At 42.7% G+C, this 23,807-nt stretch overlaps 2 protein-coding genes across 2 annotated transcripts; one reads left to right on the top strand and one right to left on the bottom strand.

Annotated features, from left to right (window-relative positions):
* Window positions 1–332: 332 nt before the first annotated feature.
* timm8b (translocase of inner mitochondrial membrane 8 homolog B (yeast)) lies at window positions 333–3,272 on the top strand. The gene is made up of 2 exons (XM_083637429.1): window positions 333–737; window positions 2,898–3,272. Exons 1-2 carry the CDS (start codon window positions 639–641, stop codon window positions 3,063–3,065), a joined length of 267 nt encoding a protein of 88 aa, XP_083493555.1. The 5' UTR covers window positions 333–638; the 3' UTR covers window positions 3,066–3,272.
* A 2,817-nt stretch (window positions 3,273–6,089) lies between these two features.
* Window positions 6,090–19,221, bottom strand: il4i1 (interleukin 4 induced 1; the record flags this gene model as incomplete). The annotated part of the gene is made up of 8 exons (XM_083636854.1): window positions 6,090–6,858; window positions 8,693–8,829; window positions 12,560–12,628; window positions 13,069–13,270; window positions 14,573–14,685; window positions 15,506–15,720; window positions 17,209–17,317; window positions 19,177–19,221. The coding sequence occupies 8 exons, from the start codon at window positions 19,219–19,221 to the stop codon at window positions 6,090–6,092; spliced, it is 1,659 nt and encodes a 552-aa protein (XP_083492980.1).
* Window positions 19,222–23,807: the final 4,586 nt, after the last annotated feature.

The following is a 23,807-nucleotide window of genomic DNA, read 5'->3' on the forward strand; positions in this document are numbered from 1 at the left end:
TTCCGGTTGCAGATTTTCAAAGTAAAAGAACCTTTCTGCACAACTCTAGACTCTCTAGACTGGTTTAATCCGCAAATTTTATTTTATGGGGGGAAAGTTGTAACACTTTTCAGTCTTTTAAAAACATACATTACGTCGCTTTCATTTTGAAGGCAACCGGAAGTCTTATTGTTGCTATCTCCCGGGACAGGAAGTGTTATTGTTGCCAGTGATACGGAGCTCCAGCCTCCAGCCAGCAGCAAGCAGCTGTTCAAAGATGTACGAAGAGATAAGATAGGTACTCAAATGAGGATAAGGTAGGCTGCAGAAAATATTTTCATGTCAGCCTAAGGGGATTAAGTCTATTCTGCAAATAAAGACGAGGGCTGAACATAGAAGTGTTTTGACAGTACAGACGATCTTTGTCTGCGTCACCCCATGCGTCACAAGTGCGCACGCCGATTTACAAATGGCACAACTCGCGCTGCTGCTTCCGTTTAACGTTCCACATGACGTGTAGATCGGTGCTGAACGGGCCGCTCCGCCAGTCTGCAGTCACACACGGAGAAACCACTGACAGTCACACAGAAAGCGAAGAAGGTCATCTCGACAAGCTGCAGTCCAGCAAGCTGCCTGACTGATCTCCTGTTAAAGCAAGAATGGACGGCTTTGATCTGAACTCGTCTGAGAAGGCAGAGGCGTCGGAGCTGCAGCGGATGATCGCTATAGAGCAGCAGAAAGCACAGTTCCAGGCCCAGGTCAGTCTGTCCACACTGCAAACCACGCCGCATACTAATGGCACGCCAAACTTCATTTTAAAATCATGCAATGTTGTATTTTGCTTCATACATTAACGGCAGAGCATGACTTAATAAAAAAAAATCATCATCAACAACAACAACAACAACATCAACATCCATGTCTTCATTTATCTATTCATTTAATCCATCAACACTTTATTTACATAGGATTTGATAACTGAGTCGCTGTTACATTACTCACAATGGGCCTTTTTCACCGCAGCCATTGTGTCTATAAGGCAGTGTAAACACAGGGGGGGCAACCAAAACATTAATGAGGGTTTCCAACTTCCAATCCATTTAGGTGTTCCAGTGCTGTGGCCCCTATGAATGCTTTGGTTGCACCTGTGTTTAGCCCATATGTTCTGCTGTTCCTCTGTTCCTCTCCGAAACAGCGTCACATAACTTCAGTATCTGAAATTTGGGGTATCAAGTGGTTAAAACGCTCTCATACCCCTATATGAGATATATATGATACCTACCCGTATACCCATATATAATAATCTCCTTAGGGAAGCCAGTAGTATGGTTGGGGGTGTTACAATGATATTCCAGGTTGAAACAACAGTTTAAAAGCAGTGTTTCCACAGCCTTTGTGAACTCAATACCGCCCCATCTGGCAGAGTCAGACAGGAGGAAGTTTAAACCGATGCAGGTGATTGGAAAGACACAGGCGGATGTCCCACCTTTAGGTGTATTTCTCCAATCACCTGCCTTTAGGCGGGTCATCCGGGCCATCCCCCTATCATCCCTCATTAGTTTTCCCACCTTGAAGTAGTCTCTTAAAACAGACGGTTGGCTCTCGCAATTTTCAAATGCTTCTGCCTAAACGTCTGTAGTTCGAGCTGGGAAAACTTGGTGAAAACGGAAAGGGAAACTCAGGGAAAATAATAAGCGATGATAGGGGGATGTCCCGGTCGGATGTGTGTGACACACTGTGACACACTGCAGCCAAACAGAGGAACAGACATCTACTCACATGGACTCCGCTCAGCACGCACCTTCCACAGCTCACACAGTAAACGTCCTGGTCCTGGAGTAGACCAGTGGTTCTCAACATTTTGTAGTCTCAAGGATTCCGTCTGATAACATTTAGTTACTCCATAATACAGCAGATTGGCAGATTAAGATTGAAGTGTGTGACCTATTAAGAGAATAGGATTACACCCCCCCCCCCCCCGTGCATCCATTTGATAATTTTCCTGATACGTCACCTCCAGAATGTCCTTATTTTATTTCTACTGCTAAGCTGTAGTAAGTAAGTAACTTTATTGATATACCACCTTTCGAGAGCAGAAGTCACAAAGTGCTTTACAGAGGAAAAAGCATAAAACATGCATACAAACATAAAACACAATGAAAACAGACCTTACACACAATAAAAAACACAATGTAAAAGAACAGTTACAGAAAGGGAAGTGTAAACAGATACAGCGAGAGTGGTGAGTGAGTGAACTCTGGAGTTCGTCTCTCGTGGTTTTTCGTCATCGCTGGGTTTTTGCAGTCCACGACTATAAAACATTATCGGAATTCTCCAATCTCATATTTATGCTGAATATCGGCCAATTCCGATCGCTGGCCGATCAATTTCGGCATCCTGGACCTTAACCACTAATCTACTCAGTTACACTGACAAAGTCTGATACATGTCATGATATGTCGAATTTAGAGCCCGACCGATATCGGTCCACCGATATTAGTTTATTGATAAGCTGTAAAATATCCTGCCTACGTTACATATCTCAAGTCATGTCAAGTGATATCTTTGTCAAGTGTTTGATATTTGAGGGATCATTGCAAAATAATTGTTTAATATAATGTGTATATATAATCTAAGAATATCGGCCGATATATCGATAACAGAATTTTTTTACTCCCTAATATCGGTATCGGCATCGGCCTCAAAAGTCCAGTATCGGTCTGGCTCTAATCGAATTACCCGGAAAGATTTCTGTCAGCCTTTAAAGGTCGACTCTATTCCACAAGTAAAGAGGTTGGAAAAGTGAGCTCAGCCTCAGGTGTTCTTACCTTGAAGTTGCACTACATCCCTGCCTGCTACAGTACATGTGAACACTGCTCAGTCACATTGGAAGTCACTGCTGTTTTTGCTCATTTCAGGTGCACAACTTCACTGACGTGTGCTGGGACAAGTGTATCGACAGCCCGGGCTCCAAGCTGGACTCGCGGACAGAGGCGTGCCTGGTCAGCTGTGTGGAGCGCTTCATCGATACCACCTTGGCCATCACCAACCGCTTCACGCAGATCGTACAGAAGGGTGGCCATTAATGATGGACTGGAGAGGCCAACGTGACTGTGGAGTACTCTTGTTTTAACGGCATCTGCCATAGCCTGCGTTGTACTGTATGTAAACATGAGGTTCCTCAGATGTGATCAAAGATCATTCTTGTTATAGCACGAATAAAATGTTTTGTATCCATAAGATGTCGCTGGACAGTAGGCATGTTTTGAATTGGGGGTAGATGGGGGCAAAACCGCTGTCAGTCGCTGTTCTCTGTTAAAGTGGGGCTGCTGCAGGTGTACAGGTGTATTTTGACCAAAAAAAATCTTGCCTCATGCAGCTTTAGACAAACAGAATCCAGGAGGTCTTCTTGCTTGATGTCAGTCCCCAGGTCTTGATGCAGACTACCATGGAATAAAACTAAGGCACTCCGTCTTCAAGTAGAATTATGTATTTTAATCAAGCAAAAGGCAAACAGACCAATGTGTATCGACCTGCTAGGTCAAGCAAGACCTCCTGGATTCTGTTGGTCTAATACTATTACCTGCCCCACTAATGAGCACCTGTCGGAGGAGCCATCAGATCCATGCAGCGCTTCCCTCTTCTGCTGCATACTCGTGCAGCTTTAATTGTAGAAAAACATCCCATTTGCCAGTTAGTGTATCCAGTGAGACAGTGAGTGTATCCAGTTAGTGTATCCAGTGAGACAGTGAGTGTATCCAGTGAGTGTATACAGTGAGTGCAGAAGACCTGAATGTTAGCACTTCGTCTAAAAGTCTATGGGATTTTTTGTATGGGGATTTTGAGTAAATGCTTGAAATAAGGTCTGTGGTTAACACAAGTTTAAGAAACAGCGATCATTTTCACAAATGAAGACCTCTTTTATGATTTTCGAAGCGTCCTTCAGAAGTCATGCATGTGATCCTCATTTGTGAAAGAAGAAGAAATGTGAAGTGAAATGTTCTATGGTTTCTGGTGATTATGAATATAGCTGAATCGCTTGGTTTGACCAACTCAAACTATTTTTGTAAGGATTTTAAGAAACGTTGATGGAAAAATGAATGGGGAATGAGATCCCTTAGTAGACTAGGTCCCATGCTGAACCCTGAGGAAGGCTTGACTTAGAACCCTGAGGAAGGCGTGACTTAGAACCCTGAGGAAGGCGTGACTTAGAACCCTGAGGAAGGCATGACTTAGAACCCTGAGGAAAGCGTGACTTAGAACCCTGAGGAAGGCGTGACTTAGAACCCTGAGGAAGGCGTGACTTAGGCACTCTTCAATATCTATTCCATTCAGTCTTTCACTCTGACCAGAGTTGGACAATAATTCAAACCTAAATGATCAGCAACAAAAGTCTGTCCATAAGGATAAAATCTCTTACCTATTGTGCTGATGTGGAGGTCTGTGACATGAAAACATTTGAGAAGCTCTGGTTTTTAGACCATCCTGTCCCACATTCATTCTTTTTCTTTATACTCTTAAGACATGAGTTCTCTATTCTTGCCACCTCGCAACTTCTGTATCTCTAATGTGTGTTTGCTGAATTGGCAGATTAACCACGTTTGCATGATTCTTTAGTCAATTATTTTGTATTTCTATCATCAGCCATTGTCATAAAGTTTTATTTTGTATTTCAATGTAAACACACATCTGACAGTTGAATGTATTCAAACTACATGTATATAGCCTAGTATTCCAACATTTCGTTTTCTCCATAGCAAAATGTAGTACCCCCTGGGAGAACAAACCTACAGAAATTGAAGACATGACTTGACAAGTGCTGGTATAGAAGCAGTAAACATTCAAACATAATTTCTTTCACTTTTGAGTACAAAACATGAAAACAATGGCGTTCTACCGATAAGGGTAATAATAAAAACATTCTCAATCTGATCAAAATGTCTCATTAGAGTCAGTTGAGATTCAGGGCAGACAACTAGTGTAGTCGTGATCAATTATACGATAAATATGTACACAGGCAAACTGCATCATATCAGAGATGATACTGACTGGCTGCTATCTGAGTCCAATATTGGTCTAATCCTAGAAAAGGATTTCAAAACAAAGGGTCATATTAATACTATACACATGTCCACTACATTTGCAGCCATTTTAAATTTCAACACATTCTAACTCCGAACTCATACCAGAGCCCCGCCTTGTCACGTGCCTTGTGTGTTTTATGGAACAGTACCATTGTGCCATTTCAGTGTTGGGCAAGTTACTTTCAAAATGTAATATACTACATATTACTAGTTACTTTCATTTGAAAGTAATACGTTACTTTACAATATTACTTTCTGTGTAGAGTAACTCGTTACTTATTACACTACTTTTGCATTACTTTTACCAAAACAACAGCAGCAGCAGAACGACATCGCCGCCCCGGAGCCATCCCGAAAAATAATTTAAACCGCCTTGAAGTCAGTGTAATAATAATTATTATTTTCCTTTGTTATTGTCATCTATAGTGCTTATTTGCATAAAAACACACAGTTTGATTAGGAAATTATTGTATCTTTTTTAAATATGTGCTTTGATTTAATAAAATGTAACTCAATTTGTAACTTGAGTTACTTGACAAAGTAACTGGTATAATATTATTGAAATCCTATAAGTAATAAGTTATATTACTGAGTTACTGCTAAAAGTAATATATTACATGTAATATGTTACTTTTGTAATGAGTTACCCCCAACACTGGCCATTGTACATATGCGAATGGCATGGGGGCTCCACAGGTTGGGTTTAGGCATTGGTTAGGTGCTCTTAGGGTTAGGGTCTGGATAAGGTGGGGGGGGGCCGCGGGTCTTCAAGTCCAAGCCCCTAACTCAAAACCAGGGAGAGAGAGGATCCCCTCTTCCCAGCTTGTTCTGGACGACGAGCCCGACGGCGTACTTGACCTTTTGCCTGAACCCACAGGTGCAGAGTGCAGTATGCCTGTGGTGCGTTCCACAAAACGCTCAAGGCTCCGCGGTGCGTTACCTCAAACATACAAGGCGCGTGACAAAGCGGGGCTCTGGTAACGAGTTTGGAGTAGGAACGGGCTGTGAATTCGCTACGCGTAAAAACTAAAGCGTCAGCTTATTGATGTTTGTAGCTGCCCTGAGTGCAGATTTCATAGCGGTTTCAATCCACCCGTGAGGCAGGGCTGTGTGCTCCCCGGCAAAATACACCCTTCGGTCACTTTGGAACAGTTCCTGGGCGTAGTCGACCTGCTGGTATGGCGTAAAGAGGGCGAAGGCTCCCAGGCTGTATGGATCTAAGCCCCACTTCTTCACCAGGCCCCCAGTACACAGAGGCCTGATGTCCTCTCCGTGGATCTTCACCAGGTCTTCCAGGACCAGAGCCTTCAGCTCGTCTTCACTCACCCCTTGGAAGAGAGTGGAATCGTCGGAGCAAGTGTAGGACGCCAAGAGGGCCCCTCCGGCTGTGCCGGGGAAGCCATGGCTGGGGTAGTATATGAAGCGAGAAGGTCGGTCTGTGATGCTCTTCCCTCCTCTGATGCCCTCCTTCTCCCAGAAGCGCTCCCTGAAGCTGAGGACCACCTTGGTGGAGCTGGCATAGTGGACAGAGCGCAGGGCTTCCAGCTTGTGGCTGGAGAGAGGCGGCTGGAAGTCCATGAGCAAGGTGGCCTTGGCGGTGGCGGTGACCAAGGTGTAGTCCACGGTGAGGTTGGTCAGGGAGCCGGAATTACGCCAGTCCTGGTATGATATGGTGACACCCCTGCTGCCTGATTGGTTAATGAGCTTGACCTTGGAGTTGAGAAGGATGGTGCCATTTAGTAACTGATAGAAAGCTCGCGGGAGGTGGTCGAAGCCACCCGTCACCTCATAGTACCTGTAGGGAAAGAAGACAAGATGAACACCTCAATTTGGGGATGATGATGTTTTTGTTGCCCAAAAAATTGCAGGTCTATAGAAACAAGTGGCTCTGTAAACCCGCCCCCCCTGGCAACACTGGTGACTGGGTTACAAGTAGAGTTTTATACAAACGTTTCTTGGAGACAGACCTGTTCCAGAGGCTGAAATAAGCTGTTTGGCTCAGTGAAAACACATTGGACGGAGTCAAATAACCCGTTTTTCGAGTTAAAGCCTTTACATACGGGCGAATGTGCCGAGTGGTGCGCCGCGGCTGGCGAGCCTGTCGGCGTGACGTGCAGCTCCTTGAAAATGTGACTCGAGTGTTCACATATTCACGATTTGATGTGTTTTCTGGGAAATAACTGCAATACCTGACTCAAAGTCTTGTTCACATTGAACAACATATAACTGTGCAATATCTGAAACATATCTGTATTTAAGCCTTTGTACAACTTTGTACAGCTTTTTATGCCTCCATCGGCGATAGCCGGGCCGGAGGTATGGTTTTGGGTCGTCCGTCCAATTATCGTTAATGCAATATCTCAGGAATGCCTTGATGAAATTGCTTCAGATTTTGCTCAAACGTACACTTGGACTCAAGAATGAACTGATTAGATTTTGGAGGAAGGTTGCGGGGCTGGGGCAAAGGGCTGTAGCTAGGGATACAAAGGTCATAGAGAGTCAGGTTTCGAGGGGTGTGGCATGGGGGATGTGGGTGGGGCAGGGGGCGTGATCAGTAAGGGGCGGGCTAGGGAAAGTTGGCTGTAGCTACGGATAGGAAGGCCCTAGAGAGTCAGGGTTCAAGGGGTGGGTAGAGGGAGTGGATAGGGGGTTCTGGGTGGTGGGAAGGGCCATGGTGAGGGGTGGGGCTAGGGGAAAGGTGCCGTAGCTAGGGATAGAGAGGTCCTAGAGAGTCGGGGTTCGAGGGGTGGGGTTATTTCCCATGTTGAAAATGATTAGGCGCTGTTGAGGTACCCCCAAACATTGCCTAAAGTCCCATAAGGCTGAATGGCCACACCTCTGCACTGTGGACTTTAAGGTGTTTGTGCTTGTATGAGTCTGGACAGACATGGATGTAGACTGCTCACTTGTTGGCGGAGGCATACAACCGCAATGCGGTATTTCTAGTTCATGTTGAACGGCATAGCCTATAAACGTGCAATATATATAAGCCTTACAATCCTGTGTATTTACACATTTACTGTATATGTACTCCTTCATATATACGTATTTAAAATAGACACTTTACATCACACTTATAGTAGCTGTTTCCTGTATGTGTATGTTGAGAGCAAAGCAAACCGGAGGGCAATTCCTTATATGTACATACTTGGCCAATAAAGCTGATTCTGATTGTGATTGTGGGGCCAAAAGCTTCGTATCTGGTCATCCAGTACAAAAAGTGAAAATGGCAGTTGTAGATCCAGCAGATACAGAAACGGTCTGTGAAGACCAACTGAGTAGTAACAGTTAACCAGGCTCTTCTCCTTTGAGAGGCAGCCAGAAAACCTAGTTATTTGGTCCCACCCATTGAGGTTTAACCAATGAGATTATGTCTGCCTCCCAAGCAGCTCTGTCTCCAAGAAACCTTTGTGTCACTAAAATTCCAATCAGCAGGCTCCTTCCTTAAGTGGTTAAGTCATGTGGGTGGATAGGAATGTGAACGATAACTAACTAACCCATGTCATAGGCCAACAGGTTGTCATGTCCTCCTCAAGGCTGTTACAAGACATTTTGGGGCCCCAACTTGAAGCATTAGTTCACCCCCCCCCCCCCCCCACACACACACACATAATCTTGTTTGTCCTTACTCGATGGTGTCACTGATGTCTGCCTGTATGTACAACATCTCTGTCAGCGACGTGTAGAAGAGGCTGTTTTCATTCAGGATGTCCCCGATCATCCTCAAGGCATCGCGGCTCAGGTTGCCCTCCTTCACCAGATACTCCTGTCAGTCAGTCACAGCACAACCACATGACTTCAGTCACATGATACTCCTGTCAGTCAGTCACAGCACAACCACATGACTTAAGTCACATGATACTCCTGTCAGTCAGTCACAGCACAACCACATGACTTAAGTCACATGATACTCCTGTCAGTCAGTCACAGCACAACCACATGACTTAAGTCATGATACTCCTGTCAGTCAGTCACAGCACAACCACATGACTTAAGTCATGATACTCCTGTCAGTCAGTCACAGCACAACCAAATGACTCAAGTCATGATACTCCTGTCAGTCACTCACAGCACAACCAAATGACTTAAGTCATGATACTCCTGTCAGTCAGTCACAGCACAACCAAATTACTTAAGTCACATGATCCTCCTGTCAGTCAGTCACAGCACAACCAAATGACTTAAGTCACATGATCCTCCTGTCAGTCACTCACAGCACAACCAAAAGACTTAAAGGGCAGTTTAGAGTCCAGCGATTTATGGTCGTTGTGACCGACCACGATCTCATTCCATCGTCGGTGATAACGACACATGTTTATACTTCCAGCGACGGGCGATATCCCATCATTGCGATGAACACTGCGACCATCGTCAATACCTTATCTGGATTCAACTTTGACCCCATCGTTGGCTCTGTTGTCATGACAACCACCATTTTTTCTCTCCTACCGCAATTTCTGAAGCCACTAGTTAGCTAACTGAATTAACAATGGAAGAAGATCACATATTTGTCAAAAACTTAATAAACACAAGGACACGGTTCCTGTGCCTTTGGGCTAACGACCGGGCAGATTATAAAGATGCTGTTAAAAAGGCAAATGCCTGGAAAGCGTCATACAGCATGTTAGCAAGCAGATAGACCATTTTGTAATGTTGCAATCAAAACGGTAACGTTGACTGGCAGCTTCTCTGTCTGTCCGGCATTAATCCATGTGAAACACATCCTGCTCCACAATGCGTTCTCCTATCGCCTAGGTGTTTATACTTTTTATGAGCGACAGCGTCCAAAATCAGCGTCAAGCGATACCGGAACGGACATCACGTTCAGCGATGCCCGTCGGGCTATGCTAAATCACTGGACTCTATCTGCCCTTAAACCACATGAATGTGTCCTCTTAGTCTGGTAAAACCATCCTAATCACATGACCTCATATTCCGCTTGGCTCTACAGATCAGTCTGGATCCACCTGCCTTGACAGACAACTCCTTCAGCCAGTGAACATCGCCAAATGCAATCCAGATCCACTTAGAAGAATGGCGAAAATTCCTTTTCCGCAGAGAAACTCCGCTGGTGCATGAGACTCTTGTTCTTGTTTAATCGTGTTATAGAGAGGCAAAGTGGAACGTCACTTCCTGCTTCTACCAGAGAGTGTCCTCTCATCCTACAGTGAGGTCATGTGATCAGGATGGTTGACCAGGCTAGTGTCCTCTCATCCTACAGTGAGGTCATGTGATCAGGATGTTGACCAGGCTAGTGTCCTCTCATCCTACAGTGAGGTCATGTGATCAGGATGCTTGACCAGGCTAGTGTCCTCTCATCCAACAGTGAGGTCATGTGATCAGGATGTTGACCAGGCTAGTGTCCTCTCATCCTACAGTGAGGTCATGTGATCAGGATGGTTGACCAGGCTAGTGTCCTCTCATCCTACAGTGAGGTCATGTGATCAGGATGCTTGACCAGGCTAGTGTCCTCTCATCCAACAGTGAGGTCATGTGATCAGGATGTGTGACCAGGCTAGTGTCCTCTCATCCTACAGTGAGGTCATGTGATCAGGATGTGTGACCAGGCTAGTGTCCTCTCATCCTACAGTGAGGTCATGTGATCAGGATGTTGACCAGGCTAGTGTCCTCTCATCCTACAGTGAGGTCATGTGATCAGGATGTTGACCAGGCTAGTGTCCTCTCATCCAACAGTGAGGTCATGTGATCAGGATGTTGACCAGGTTAGTGTCCTCTCATCCAACAGTGAGGTCATGTGATCAGGATGTTGACCAGGCTAGTGTCCTCTCATCCTACAGTGAGGTCATGTGATCAGGATGTTGACCAGGTTAGTGTCCTCTCATCCAACAGTGAGGTCATGTGATCAGTATGTGTGACCAGGCTAGTGTCCTCTCATCCAACAGTGAGGTCATGTGATCAGGATGTGTGACCAGGCTAGTGTCCTCTCATCCAACAGTGAGGTCATGTGATCAGGATGTGTGACCAGGCTAGTGTCCCCTCATCCTACAGTGAGGTCATGTGATCAGGATGTTGACCAGGCTAGTGTCCTCTCATCCTACAGTGAGGTCATGTGATCAGGATGTTGACCAGGCCAGTGTCCTCTCATCCTACAGTGAGGTCATGTGATCAGGATGTTGACCAGGCTAGTGTCCTCTCATCCTACAGTGAAGTCATGTGATCAGGATGTTGACCAGGCTAGTGTCCTCTCATCCTACAGTGAAGTCATGTGATCAGGATGTTGACCAGGCTAGTGTCCTCTCATCCTACAGTGAAGTCATGTGATCAGGATGTGTGACCAGGCTAGTGTCCTCTCATCCTACAGTGAAGTCATGTGATCAGGATGTTGACCAGGCTAGTGTCCTCTCATCCTACAGTGAAGTCATGTGATCAGGATGTGTGACCAGGCTAGTGTCCTCTCATCCTACAGTGAGGTCATGTGATCAGGATGTTGACCAGGCTAGTGTCCTCTCATCCTACAGTGAGGTCATGTGATCAGGATGTTGACCAGGCTAGTGTCCTCTCATCCTACAGTGAAGTCATGTGATCAGGATGTGTGACCAGGCTAGTGTCCTCTCATCCTACAGTGAAGTCATGTGATCAGGATGTTGACCAGGCTAGTGTCCTCTCATCCTACAGTGAGGTCATGTGATCAGGATGTGTGACCAGGCCAGTGTCCTCTCATCCTACAGTGAAGTCATGTGATCAGGATGTGTGACCAGGCTAGTGTCCTCTCATCCTACAGTGAAGTCATGTGATCAGGATGTTGACCAGGCCAGTGTCCTCTCATCCTACAGTGAGGTCATGTGATCAGGATGGTTTACCTCTCAAAACAAGTGATAAGGAACTTACGCACATCCACTTCTTGGTGCTGAGCTAAACTGTAACACAGAAAATTAAACTAGAAAAAGGCTCGTGACAGAGAGTTTCTATTATTACTATTAGTACTATTATCTATTATTTCTGGTTTCCAGGGACTTTAAGCTCCCGTGGACAACATTTAATAGATCCGATATGGATCTTCGTCAGTGTCATGTGAAGCACATACATTTCAGGAAGTGTTTTTATAGGTACAGGTACATGGGTACATACCTCCACCTATATACTAAAAAGTATTGACTAACTGAATCACTTTGAAATTTGAACTTGTGTCTTCTGATATATATACATATACATTTTTTGATATACTGTATGTAGCCTACACCTTTTTGTTATATTTAGAAGTTTTGTTCTTAGATAGCACTTCTTCTTTAAAAGTGAGCCTGGGTCTACCTCCAAGCCAGTAGGCGGAGGTGTGTACCTATGTACCTGTCCTGTACCTATAAAAACACTTCCTGAAATGTATGTGCTTCACATGACACTGACGAAGATCCATATCGGATCAAAACTGTTTGTCTCTATCTATTAAATCTTGTCCACGGGAGCTTAAAGAAACTCTGTGTCGCGAGCCTTTTTCTAGTTTACCTCTCAAAACAACCATGGATTCAATGAATGTGTACCTTCACTGAGTAGGAGTCATATTTGTCCAGCGTGGCGCTGCAGCCACGTCTCTTAAGATCCTCCCTGACCTGCCAGCAGATTACACAGTTTAAAAAAATTGGCTGTGTACTTGCACACTAAATAAAATACCATTGTGTCTCAAAACATACAGATACAAACATACACTTCACAAAATTCACAGTTCGGTTCAATACGACATAGTGTTGTCACGGTTTGGTATGTTTTCGATAGTCTACAGAAGAAGAAAAAAATGAATGCCAGAGAAATTTCAATTATTTTAAATTTAATTGACTTATTTTATTATTTTTAGTCTATAGTTTAAATCTTGATTTCAATTTATGACAATGTTTTTTTAAACACCTTTAGTCTTTTTCTCAGTTTTAGCTGACCGTGATATCCTTGTTTGTTTTGTAATGGGTATTAAACCTAAAGCATATAACCTACATAAACAGTTCACTATGAATACACGTATTGTTACACCCCTAATACATAATGAATGTGTCCAAACCTTCCACAGAGCCTTAGTGAAGAGCTGAGCAGCCGTCTGGCCCCTCTCCTCTGGGGCCAGGTTGTAGTTGAGGATGTCAGGGTTGCTCTCCACAGCGTAGGTCTTCTGCAGCAGGCCGTTCACCAGGTAGTAGGTGTTGATGTCATCTTGGATGAAGTGGTTCAGTGAAATGTGCAATTTGGCAGCGAAGGAAAGCAGAATCCTGTGAAATTAATAGACATTTTGTAAGATGGCAGCTTCAGCGGGCCTATTTTAGTAGTACTTATTTTTGTTCATAATAAAATTTGCATTATTCGTGGTAAATTAACCCACTTGACCTCTCTGTGGCCTTATAAACCAACACCTTTTTCATAAGACGTTTTCTTTTTGCTAATGTGTGTTTATTGGGTAGCATTTTTGATACACACTCTAGTAATTACACACTTTTTACTTTAAATCATAGGATAAGAAAGATATGCTCTTCACCAAGTCACTCCCATCATCCAACCCTAGCAAACATTTTCACGTAGAACGACCGTCTTCTGCACGTCAAACCACTACGTCTAGTCAGGGTCTAATTATATATCCGGAATGGGTTTTTGTTTTGTTTTGTGAGGGGATGGGTGGAATGGGGTGAGGTGTGGGATGCAGATGGGAGCGGGTATATATACTTCTTTGCAAAATAATATATGATATTGTCATTGTTACGATCATTTGCAAACTGAAATCAATAAAGAATATTGTAAAAATAAATAAATAATCCGGAATGGAAATCGTAGCGACGTCGATGACGTTTCCTCATCATCTGATGAGAAAATATTATTATATTAATATAATATAATATAATATAATATAATATATACCGTTATATATATATCACTAAAGTGCCTAGTGATATATATATATATATATATATATATATATATATATATATATATATATATATATATATAATATTATTATTATTAATATATAATATTTGGTGATGATCATCTCCTTCCCCACAACGTTGAAATACGACGCTCGAAAAAGTGTGACCGTGTGCTTGATTTGAAACCAGGACTCCTGCACCATAGCTGTGAATCAGCTGTTGATTTGTTGAAGTTACTCTGTGCAGTTGGATACACTGTCCTCAATGGTGAATGTTCATACTGGAACTTGCATTGTGAGGCGATTCCAACCAATGATGAGACAGGGATAGATCCCGCCCCCTGCATTTCTACACCATCTAGACACGGCTTGCCAAACTTTTTCAGCTTTCGACCCAAAAGAGAAATTTGGTGTTTCCCAGGGAATGCACCTGTCCCAGGGAATGCACCTGTCCCAGGGAATGCACCTGTCCCAGGGAATGCACCTGTGTGGTACTTTTGATAGTATCTCTGCAGTAGAGGAAGTTCATATCAGTTGTTGGAAAAATGCAATAGCGTGTCCTTGGTTCTGCATTATACCACAGAATGGCACGCTGTTTTCAGTGACACACACACACACACACACACACACACACACACACCTCCGCTGTACTCACTTGTGAAAGCTGGGGATCCTCATAGCACCCACATCTGCATACCAGCCCTCTCTTAGGTTCCTGAAGGTCTCCACGCGTCCTCCAATACGGTTACTGGCTTCTATTATGGTCACCTAGCATAGATATGATGAGTCTAATCAAATACACTCTGATAGCAACAGCATTATCATTGTTAACAGTCACAAAGTACAATTCGAATAACTACACAGAAAATATGCTCTGTGGTGTGCTCTGTGGGAATCTACCAAGTATGTAGTGGTGGTAGATTCCCCTGGTAGGCCTCCGGCTTCGTCGGGCGTCCCCGTCCGTACAGGCACAATTGGCCGTGTCTGCGGGTGGGAAGCTAGAAGAAGGGTATATATGTGTCCTGTCACTGCACTAGTGCCTGCTCTGGTCAGGGCTCCTGTTTGGGGGGAGGGGGAACTGAGAGGGTATAATGTGTTCCTCCCCTGCGTTATGTCCTGCTGGTGACACTCCTCGCTGTCAGGTGAAAAGAAGCGGCTGGCGACTGTACATGTATCGGAGGAAGCACGTGCTAGTCTACAACTCTCCCCCGATCGGCAGAGGGGATGGAGCAACGACCGGGCCAGCGGGGGGAACTGGCCAAGTACAATTCAGGAGAAAACATGGTGGAAATCCAAGGGCGGGTGGGAAGATAAAAAAGAAAGAAAATCTGCTCTATCTCTCCACTGTAAAACACTGTACCTTATGGCCTCTCTCCACTGTAAAACACTGTCCTCTCTCCACTGTAAAACACTGTACCTTATGGCCTCTCTCCACTGTAAAACACTGTCCTCTCTCCACTGTAAAACACTGTACCTTATGGCCTCTCTCCACTGTAAAACACTGTCCTCTCTCCACTGTAAAACACTGTACCTTATGGCCTCTCTCCACTGTAAAACACTGTCCTCTCTCCACTGTAAAACACTGTACCTTATGGCCGGCGTCTTCCAGAAACTTGGCAGCGGTCAGTCCAGCGATGCCTGCGCCAATGACTGCTACATGGCGAGGGGCCTTTGTGGTGGGAAGACCTTTGTCCACGATGTGAAGAAGCTCGCTGTAGTCTGTGTCCTGGAGGCACTCGAACAGAGGGTCTCCAATCAGCCCATTGACAGTGAAGACTACCACCCCAACTAGAAGAAGAGGAACTGAGGGAGACAGAAAATACAACATGCTGATGACCGAGGGGAAAATACAACACCCTGATGACCGAGGGGAAAATAGAAACTACATTTTCAGACCAACTTCCAGTTTCCTTTCTCCCCTTACAAGCTAAACAAAAAAAAGAGAAGACACTTGTCGAAGTGGAACTATGGGCTTTATGATAAGGAATTTCCAAAATGTCCCACCACTCATATTGCATTTTCACTTTTCACAGTAATATACCTGGCTGTATTGAATGAATGAATTTACTTATAAATTATTTTTATTTACTTAAAAAAAATACAATACAACACAAAGCATACAGCACAATTGACAGTTCTCCATTGCAGGACAACTTCAAAGCTTTTATTACTAGATTACATTCGAGAACATCTCAAAGGTCGATTTATAATTGGTTTAATGATGGCAACAGTAGCATCAGGTGAATGAATGAATGAATTTTTATTTTCGTGTCTAGTCATTTACATGATCCCTCATGGGGTCATTCAGACACAGTAACTAATAACAACAAATCCAACACACCATCAACTAACTGTACAATAGATATAATCCATATAAACATCATCCAAACATAAACATAAACGTCCAGGAGATATCCCACAAGCATAAACATAAAGGTCCAGGAGATATCCCACAAACATAAACATAAACCTCCAGGAGATATCCCACAAGCATAAACATAAAGGTCCAGGAGATATCCCACAAACATAAACATAAAGGTCCAGGAGATATCCCACAAACATAAACATAAAGGTCCAGGAGATATCCCACAAACATAAACATAAAGGTCCAGGAGATATCCCACAAACATAAACCTCCAGGAGATATCCCACAAACATAAACATAAAGGTCCAGGAGATATCCCACAAACATAAACATAAAGGTCCAGGAGATATCCCACAAACATAAACATAAAGGTCCAGGAGATATCCCACAAACATAAACATAAAGGTCCAGGAGATATCCCACAAACATAAACATAAAGGTCCAGGAGATATCCCACAAGCATAAACATAAAGGTCCAGGAGATATCCCACAAACATAAACATAAAGGTCCAGGAGATATCCCACAAACATAAACCTCCAGGAGATATCCCACAAACATAAACATAAAGGTCCAGGAGATATCCCACAAACATAAACATAAACCTCCAGGAGATATCCCACAAACATAAACATAAAGGTCCAGGAGATATCCCACAAACATAAACACAAACCTTTAAGCACACAATAAAGACATAATACACAAATCCACACAGGACAACATGTATTACAGGTATTATGGGAAAGCAAACGATTTTGTTCTCCACTTCATTCAACTCACAATAGTCACAAGTTCTTTCATCCTGAATCACAGCTCTGTATATGTAGTGGTAATGTAGGCTACCACATCTTAACTGTAGATCTCTGACTTTTAGGCTAATTATACTTGGTGAATAATTTGACTGGATTAAAAACAGCTTGATACTTACAGAATTTGCACAGCGCCATGTGAGGGACGATGTTGAGTATGGAGCTCCACGCTCTGGGCTTCCTCCTGCTGCTGTTGATACTGACACTATGAGCCGTGGAAAATGAAACCTATAGCCAACACAACAAGACCATCCATGTGACAGCTTTAGTGGGAGAGGCTGAGCTAGTTAGACTATTAAATATGACTCGAATTTTCCAAGTATCCGTAAATACTGTAATTTGTAATTTCTATTCATATTTTATGCCTACTGAACATTCCTCCACTCATGTATATATTGTATATATTGGACTGCACTTGTAATGTTGTGATTGTCTTTTGTGGTTTTTCCTATTTCTTTATCTCTGAATATTAACATGACCGCTACGCTGCATAATGACACTTAGACAAATTCCGTAATCTTGCATACTGTGGCAATAAAAGTGATTCTGATTCTGATAAAGCCTTGTTCGCACATTAATAAGGTATTAGAAAGTATTTAGTTAAGTATTTTGTGTGACCTAATCTAAAGTGAGGACTATTTAACCCTTACAAAGCATGTACAAATGAGAATAAAATGCTGGCAATACCTGAATACCATTCCAGTAGTAGCCTACTATATATATATATATATATATATATATATATATATATATATATATATATATATATATATATATATATATATATATATATATACTACTACTACTATAACTACTACTATACTACTATAAGACTCGCAAGTCTCAAAATTATATTCTCAACAGAAAAAGGAAACAGAAACAACACAAATTGCGGACTAATGTGTATTCATGGAGGAACAATCCATTATACTGAATTCTTCATAGCGTGCAGTGATTATAAAGTGTTAAGTTCCTCATAATCTTCTATAGTATTATTTATATCCTGATTAATCCATTTGCAACTAAATGCATAATAATTGAAGAATGCCAAAAAATCTGATGAGCAATCACAATAGCTCACACACTGGACTCCTGGTGCATGTAAGATCCCACTCACCATCACCATCACAATATGCTGGACTCCTGGTGCATAAGATCCCACTCACCATCATCATCACAATATGCTCACACACTGGACTCCTGCATGTAAGATCTCACTCACCATCACCATCACAATATGCTCACACACTGGACTCCTGGTGCATAAGATCCCACTCACCATCACCATCACAATAGGCTCACACACTGGACTCCTGGTGCATGTAAGATCCCACTCACCATCACCATCACAATATGCTCACACACTGGACTCCTGGTGCATGTAAGATCCCACTCACCATCACCATCACAATAGGCTCACACACTGGACTCCTGGTGCATGTAAGATCCCACTCACCATCACCATCACAATATGCTCACACACTGGACTCCTGCATGCAAGATCCCACTCACCATCATCATCACAATAGGCTCACACACTGGACTCCTGGTGCATGTAAGATCCCACTCACCATCATCATCACAATATGCTCACACACTGGACTCCTGCATGCAAGATCCCACTCACCATCATCATCACAATAGGCTCACACACTGGACTCCTGGTGCATGTAAGATCCCACTCACCATCACCATCACAATATGCTCACACACTGGACTCCTGGTGCATGTAAGATCCCACTCACCATCACCATCACAATATGCTCACACACTGGACTCCTGCATGTAAGATCCCACTCACCATCATCACAATAGGCTCACACACTGGACACCTGGTGCATGTAAGATCCCACTCACCATCACCATCACAATATGCTCACACACTGGACTCCTGGTGCATGTAAGATCCCACTCACCATCACCATCACAATATGCTCACACACTGGACTCCTGCATGCAAGATCCCACTCACCATCACCATCACAATATGCTCACACACTGGACTCCTGGTGCATGTAAGATCCCACTCACCAGCACCATCACAATATGCTCACACACTGGACTCCTGCATGCAAGATCCCACTCACCATCAGCAAAGGTAATGTCTCATCAGTGGTCATAGAGCGAGGCATGATTCAAGCAAAAGGTCCAGTTCCCGTGTGAGATCAAGCTAAATAAGCTGTGAGTGGAGAGTCTTCTTAAAGCAGCCTGGGACTGTGGCTGTGTGTCATGTGTGAAAGTGCACACGTGTTTGAATGAGGAGAGCTGTGAGGCTCCTCGGCTCTGACACAACTATTTTCCCACAGAGTCACCCACACTGAACAAATCAGATTAGCCCGGTTATACTAGTCACCAGCACACCTCATTTCCCCCATCCTAGCACTTCAATATCTCACCTGCTCATTCAACGTATATGAGCAGGCTTTATTAGTTTTCTTTGTATTTCAAGAAAAGTCATTATTATTTGAGTTTAGACTAAAAAAAAGTAACCAAGGCACTCTTGTAGGTGAAAAAAAGTTAAAAAGCCTTTATTGTATGGCTAATGCATAGTAGCAAGAATGAAAAACGCACCGACGCGTTGCGGCACACAGGCCTTCATCAGGGTGACAAACAAGGATAAACTGCAACACAAACATATATAAGGTGTAGCAGGAAATGCAGACAGGAAGACGACCATATAAGGAGTCGGCAGGTAACTCCAGCAGTGACATATTATTTTAGTTTATTGAGCTTACAGGTAAAAATCATGCTAGATTTCTTTAAAATTAAAATGATGCACCCACCTTTTTCCTGTTTCCAGCATAAGTGCAACACCGAGAGATGGCAGAAAATGAAAGCAAAAGCAATAAAGGGAGAAAAATGGAAAGGCAAACTTTCATTATTCCTCACATCACTATATTCTCACATCACTATTCTGCTACAAAATAGCATATTATGCTATTTTGTAGCTATACATAACAACATTCTAATTTGTAAAAAGTAACTCAGTAACTTTTGCTCCGAGTACATTTAAGTAAGTAATTAAGTAGTAATTAAGCAAGTAAGTAAGTAGAAGTACAATGGGAAATATGTTTGAAGCAAAACCCAATTAAGGATAAAAAACTATAAAATATAGATAGTGTATAAGGCACAAGGTAAGAGCGAAATAATACTGAATGCACAAAATAAATTAGTAAAAAGTCTGGCACTGGGAGCAATTAGAGTCAGTAGTTCAGCAAGTGTGGAGAGATGTTGCACAGTTCAGTCAATTGCAGAGTCCATATTGCACAGTTGAGTTAATGCACAGCGAGCTACTTCTTACTTCAGTACATTTTGACACCGGTACTGAAGCAAAACATCAGCAAAGTAACAATACATCTGCTTGAGTAGCCTAGGACATAATACACTACTCTTTCCATTGTTATTTATTAGTATTATTATTATTATTATTATTATTATTATTATTATTATTATTATTATTATTATTATTATTATTATTATTATTATTATTATTATTTATTTTTGCACATTTTTTAAAACAGAAACAGACAAAATGAAAACAACTAAACAATGTGCAGGTATAGAAACATGAAAATGTAACTGGGCTTAATATGCTTGGTCTCTACCTCAGAAAAGTAAAAATAACAAGAATCCGTACAAAGTACATAGCAGAAACAAGAGAGAAAAAACAAAACAACAGTAGGAAAAGAAAAGTGGTGAAAACTCACTTTTGCATAAGCAAAAGTGAAGGTATTCATAAAGAAAACTAACAAGAAACATTGATAATAGCAAATAAATTAGAATCAGGCACATATACACGAAACATACATTTCCTCATTAGTTCTGTGTCATTTGGACTTCTGCTCTGTGGTATGGTCATCAGCAGCTAAAGGTCTTCTTGCAAAATTACAAGTTGCACAAAACAAAGCAGCTAGGCTGGTCCTTGGGTGCTCCCCTAGGTCTAGCGTAGCTGGCTTACTGTTGAGCAGAAACTCTTATCAATCCTACTTGTACATTTTCACAAAGTTATTCATACCCAAACTCCTGGCTTTCTCTTGGACAGCATCATTTATAGCTCACGTACTCACACACACTCCACCAGAGGGGCGAGCAGTGGTCCGTTGACTTTGCCTAGACCCAAAACTAACTTTATGAAGAAAACTGTCACATACAGATCTACTCTATAATGTCCTGGAATTGTCTGCCAGTAAACATTTCCTCCATCCATGGGAGGGCAGGTTTTAAAGGGAAACTATAGATCCCATCTGCACTCACTAACACCAGCAAACACACATTGAAACTTGTCACACAACTTTACTTCTCTTGTAATGTTTGTCTTTTTAATAGTATGTCTTTTAATAGTACAGTGTCTTTTTAGATCAGCTGATCTAATGTAGCTGGTCAGCTACATAACTAGCTGACCAAACTTTTTTTTTTCCCTATTTCTGTACTGCTTTTTACTCTGTGATTCTCCTGTATTGCACTGACTGCATTTTACTATTTCTTATTTTTTTTACTATGTTATTTTACTACTGAACTTTACTGTCTACAGTTACAATTGCTGTAATGTATTGTGTATTGTGTTTGGACCCCAGGCAGACTAGTGGTCGTTTCGGCGGCAGCTAATGGGGATCCTTTTAAATAAACAAATAAACAAATAAATACCTGTCCGAAGCCTTCTGGTAGAGCAGCAATAGCCTATGGGATGAGAGTGAATGTCTCTGTAGGCAGAATAAATAATTTCCAAGATTTCAAATGAACCGTGTGGCTGTTGGTTCTGTAAATGCTTGCCTGCTTGGGTCGGTATCACATGCATTATATCTGTATTATGGATTACAAAACAATCTAAAGATGATACACAGCTGATCACAGCATGGTTTCAGGTCAAGGGGCAGCTTTTATTCCACATTTGTGTCAGTGTATGGCTGCAGCAAAACGCTGAGGTTGTCGACCTGATGAACGTAATGTTAATGTATAATGTGTAATGTACAGCTCTCACAAACACCTGATGAATCAGAAAAAAACTGTCAACTTTTTGCTGTGTGCTGATACAGAATGTGTCTTTATATGGAGGCAGAGAGAGGGAGAGGAAATAGACAACAAAAGAGAGAAAGAAAGACAGACAGAAAGGGAGAGAGAAAGATAAACGGGTGAGAGAGAGACACACAGAGAAAGACACACACACAGACAGAGGGAGAAAGACACACACACACACACACACACACACACACACACACACACACACACACACACAGAGAGACACGTGCGTGGCGCATGCACACACAGACACATACATACACACTAGGGTTGTGCGATGTCACCTTAATAACCATCGTGATGGTTCCACAGTGAAACATCGCGATGGACGATGGCATCGTCGTTGACGGGGGGGGTGGGGTTAATTAATGATTTATGAAGTCCATGCGGTGCCGTTTGGCTGCCCACTGCAATGTACGTTCATGTTTACAACAGGACAGCTGAGCTCTACATGTCATGAGAGACCAGCGGGCTTGGATAGACTACTACTACAGCACAGAGCCAGGCGATTCAAACAGTAGGCTATCACTACCAGCAATATTGAAAGGCGCAAAACAATCAAACGTTAACGTTACAGATCATGACCAACACCGTGTGTGTGTGTTTAATTTAACTAACTGGCAGAAAAGGGGCAGAATTACTGGCAGCTAACGTTAGATTTGTGTGGGCTCAGTTTTGAACCTAACATTAGATTACGTTAAGGAGAGATAGAAACACAGCAGCAGGGGGCCTACACAGTATGTAATGGAGAGAGTTCCTGGAAACAGGCGAGTTGAATTCACAGTTGACGACTTCATTACTCACATTGGGTTGAAAACAGGAAAGAACGTGAAGTTTCTTCTTTCTTAACATTTTCACAACACAACCAACTTCTGCTTATCTTATCTTCCTCTCCGCTTTACCGCTTCTCTGAACTGGGGATAAGGTACGCTTTGCTGCTTGTTTAATGCCGCCCGTGCATCCCCCGTGTGTCGCGGTTGAGTGGACTTAGCCTTTTTTATTATTAAATCTGCCAAATTTTTAATTCAAACAGATAATCATGATGGTCCGATGTAGAAGGGTCAGAGGTCAATGGGGGTCGGCCCATCGACGATGGTCGATGCCATCGTCCACGGTGCCAACCCTAATACACACACACATTTGAGGATGGTTTAAAGGAGAACCTAGTTTCATATTTGTTTATGCAGCCTAACTAAGTCATGTGAGCAGAAGATTTTAAAATTGGTGCAGTAATGACCAAGATCTCTTCAGTCACTTTTCCCACATGCCTCTCCAACCGCCACACTGAACATGTGTGGCAGCAGCAGTAAGCTATAAGCCATCAGCTGGTCTATATACATGTCAGTGGTACTCCAGACATTTATACACAGTTCAATGAGGACTTCATGAAAATCCAAGCGTTATCTACATAATATGTTAAAACTTTTTTGTTTCACTGATAATCATCATCAATGATAAGATGGAGGATGATGCTGACATGCTTAGACAGAGAAGAATGCTATATGTCCAAGCCAATGTGTTAGTGAGAAAATTTCACTACTGCTCTGATGAAGTGAAGGTGAACTTGTTTAGAGCTTACTGCACCCCTTTGTACACGGCCCCTCTCTGGGTGAGATATAAGAAAGAGAGCTTGTGCAAACTCAAGGTTGCTTATAATGACTGTCTCAGAATCCTGCTCAAGAAGCCCAGGGGTAGTAGTGCC

Source organism: Poromitra crassiceps, assembly GCF_964638095.1.
Source record: "Poromitra crassiceps genome assembly, chromosome: 5".
Classification (NCBI taxonomy): Eukaryota; Metazoa; Chordata; class Actinopteri; order Beryciformes; family Melamphaidae; genus Poromitra; species Poromitra crassiceps.

Bases quoted from the DNA above. Each gene is read 5' to 3' on its own strand.
- timm8b (XM_083637429.1), top strand. From the start codon at position 639: ATGGACGGCTTTGATCTGAACTCGTCTGAGAAGGCAGAGGCGTCGGAG. The intron at 738-2,897 runs GTCAGTCTGTCC...TGCTCATTTCAG, and splicing joins AAGCACAGTTCCAGGCCCAG to GTGCACAACTTCACTGACGT.